The sequence below is a fragment of the Sinocyclocheilus rhinocerous genome, unplaced genomic scaffold (assembly GCF_001515625.1).
Source record: "Sinocyclocheilus rhinocerous isolate Xijiao unplaced genomic scaffold, SAMN03320098_v1.1 scaffold1636, whole genome shotgun sequence".
Lineage (NCBI taxonomy): Eukaryota > Metazoa > Chordata > Actinopteri > Cypriniformes > Cyprinidae > Sinocyclocheilus > Sinocyclocheilus rhinocerous.
Window position 1 is genome coordinate 391,699 of NW_015628289.1, and position 2,366 is coordinate 394,064.

Below are 2,366 nucleotides of genomic sequence, written 5' to 3' on the forward strand. Positions count from 1 at the left end.
CACCGGGAAACGAACCAAAAAGAGAGCTGTTGTCGACTTGCCTATTTAAAAACATAAAAATAAAAAATCCCTATAGTAATTTTGACTTTTATTTCTTAGCTGCCATCGATGTGTAAAACATGTTCTGACCTGTATACGGCCGCGGTATCAATTCAAGAAAAAACACTTTTTTGATACACACTGTGGCAACGCGAACAACATATTTGTTTAGTTGACAATAAAATATTATATAATTGCCTTGCAAATAGTAAAATCACATAATATTACAATAACAAAACTTTGTCACGTGTGTTTTCTCTCTTAAATGTGCCGTTTTAACACCCGAAATGTCAGCCGCGGAGTCTGAAAAGGAGATAGCCTAGTGTTTGAATGAAAAGCTGCTTAGCTGAAGAAGCCCTCTTATATTAAGTGAGTGGATTTTTACCCCCATTTCACAAGTGACTTTAGCCTTCTTATTGCTGAAGTGTTCGTACAGATAAATTCGGAAAACTGAAGCCAATTGTGTTGCTGATGACGTGACGGGGAGAGCGACAAGCGGTCCAAAGCAACATTTGTGCAAACATAAAAGCTTTATAAATTTGCATAATTATATTAGTTGTATTTATTCGTTCTGTTGGTTTATTATAAAGTATTTCTATTAATGTGAGATGGCGAAGAAACGATCCATATTTTGCAAAGGAGTCCGAAATCACTGAGACCAAACTCAAAACAAATCGGAATTTCTGAAACACATCATTTTATTAAAAGTCTTAATAAAAGAATTGTAGATCTCCCTCGCCAGCGCGCGGTGTTACTGAAATTAACATGAGGTATATTTATCGACAACTGATGTTCCATTTTCCCTAAATATCGGATCATATTTAGGCTATAACTTAATGAACGGTCAAACATAATATTGCAAACAGTTATCACAAAATATTTACATAGAAAACAAACCAATGTGATAAGCTAAAGATTGCCAAATGTTTATTCATGGCCATAAATATATTCGGTGCATTGTAAAAGAAAGAAATACAATTTTCTATAATCAAAGTGGGTTTGCACGTGCTTATAACACGAAGGACAAAAGGAAAACATTTCTACAACACACAAACATACTTTACAAAATTTCACAAGAGCTTTAACATTCTTAAATTTGGGGAGAGCTTGACCCGGTTTTCTGAACGAAAACATGTAAACATGGCGCACACGTCAATCCCCAAAATAAATCGGTGAGAAAGGGTCAAGCTTCAAAAATAAAAAGTCTTATATTTTTTGTTTGGAAAGCTCCCTACCACGGTCTTTAAAATGCAGCCCTGCATTTGCAAGTCAATATTTGTTCACCAAGTCCACTGTTGCGTTTGCACCAAGTGATGTGCTGTTGGGAAGTGTGGTGTGGTGGCGGCGCTGTAATGCGCGTTATATTGCATTTGCTGGAGAGACTGGGCGCTATACGCGGAGAACGGAATTCCAGCCTGAAAAGTAACTGCCAAGTCCTGAGCTTTAAGCGTATGGCAGGGTTTGCCATCTCTGACTAACACAGGTACGGCCACCCGCCTAGGAGAAGGGAGATGGGTCATTTCCATACCTTTCTCCGCCCGGGCTCTCTTCATTTTGTATCGATGGTTCTGGAACCAGATTTTCACTTGGGTTGGAGTCAGGCGGATCAAGCTGGCGAGATGCTCCCTCTCCGGTGCTGACAGATACCTCTGTTGCCTAAACCGGCGCTCGAGTTCGTAAGTTTCATCTTCAGTTACACAAACGAACAAATATTTGTGAATGGACATTAAATTAGGTCAGGCGGACTAATAAACACTGCAATTCAACAATCTGTTTTTGCAGATCTGTTCATATAATTAACATGTTTTTCATTTTAAAAGGCCCTAATTATGATAGGGCTTGTGACCCAAACGAAACGATGATTTTGCCGTATAGTCGATTCAACAGTTACTGATTAACAAAGAGGAAAATGTAAGCCAAAACTATCAGTCAGTAAAGCTTCCAGAAACTGTCTGGGGAATTTAAACAGGATTTATGAAATAACAAAAATGTAGTGACTGGCGAGATGCTCCCTCTCCGGGGCTGACAGATATCTCTGTTGCCTAAACCGGCGCTCGAGTTCGTAAGTTTGTGCCTTGGAAAAGAGCACCCTCCTTTTGCGCTTCTTACCGGAGTCGCTGCCGTTGCTCGAAGTTTCCTTGTCGTTGTCCGGCGATTCGTCAGCTGAAGGTTCTGGGGATTTTGCAGACGAGTCTTGAGAATTTGCGGATAGGCCGTGTACTAGTTTCACAAAAAAAAAAAAAAAAAAAAAAGGGGGGGGGGGGTATAAGACACAAAATGACCAGCTAACATTAATTGACTAATCATATCAGCAGCACATGTGAAAG

General features: G+C 39.6%; 1 protein-coding gene across 1 annotated transcript in view; it reads right to left on the bottom strand.

Moving 5' to 3' along the window:
• Nucleotides 1-774: 774 nt before the first annotated feature.
• Nucleotides 775-2,366, bottom strand: part of LOC107737280 (homeobox protein Nkx-2.2a-like) — a 2,477-nt gene continuing 885 nt past the window's right edge. The window contains exons 2-3 of the mRNA XM_016548747.1: nt 2,082-2,259; nt 775-1,695 (exon numbers count right to left, since the gene is read on the bottom strand). Of these exons, the coding sequence (XP_016404233.1) occupies nt 1,320-1,695; nt 2,082-2,259 (554 nt within the window). The 3' untranslated portion in view covers nt 775-1,319. The remainder of the gene's footprint in view (nt 1,696-2,081; nt 2,260-2,366) is intronic.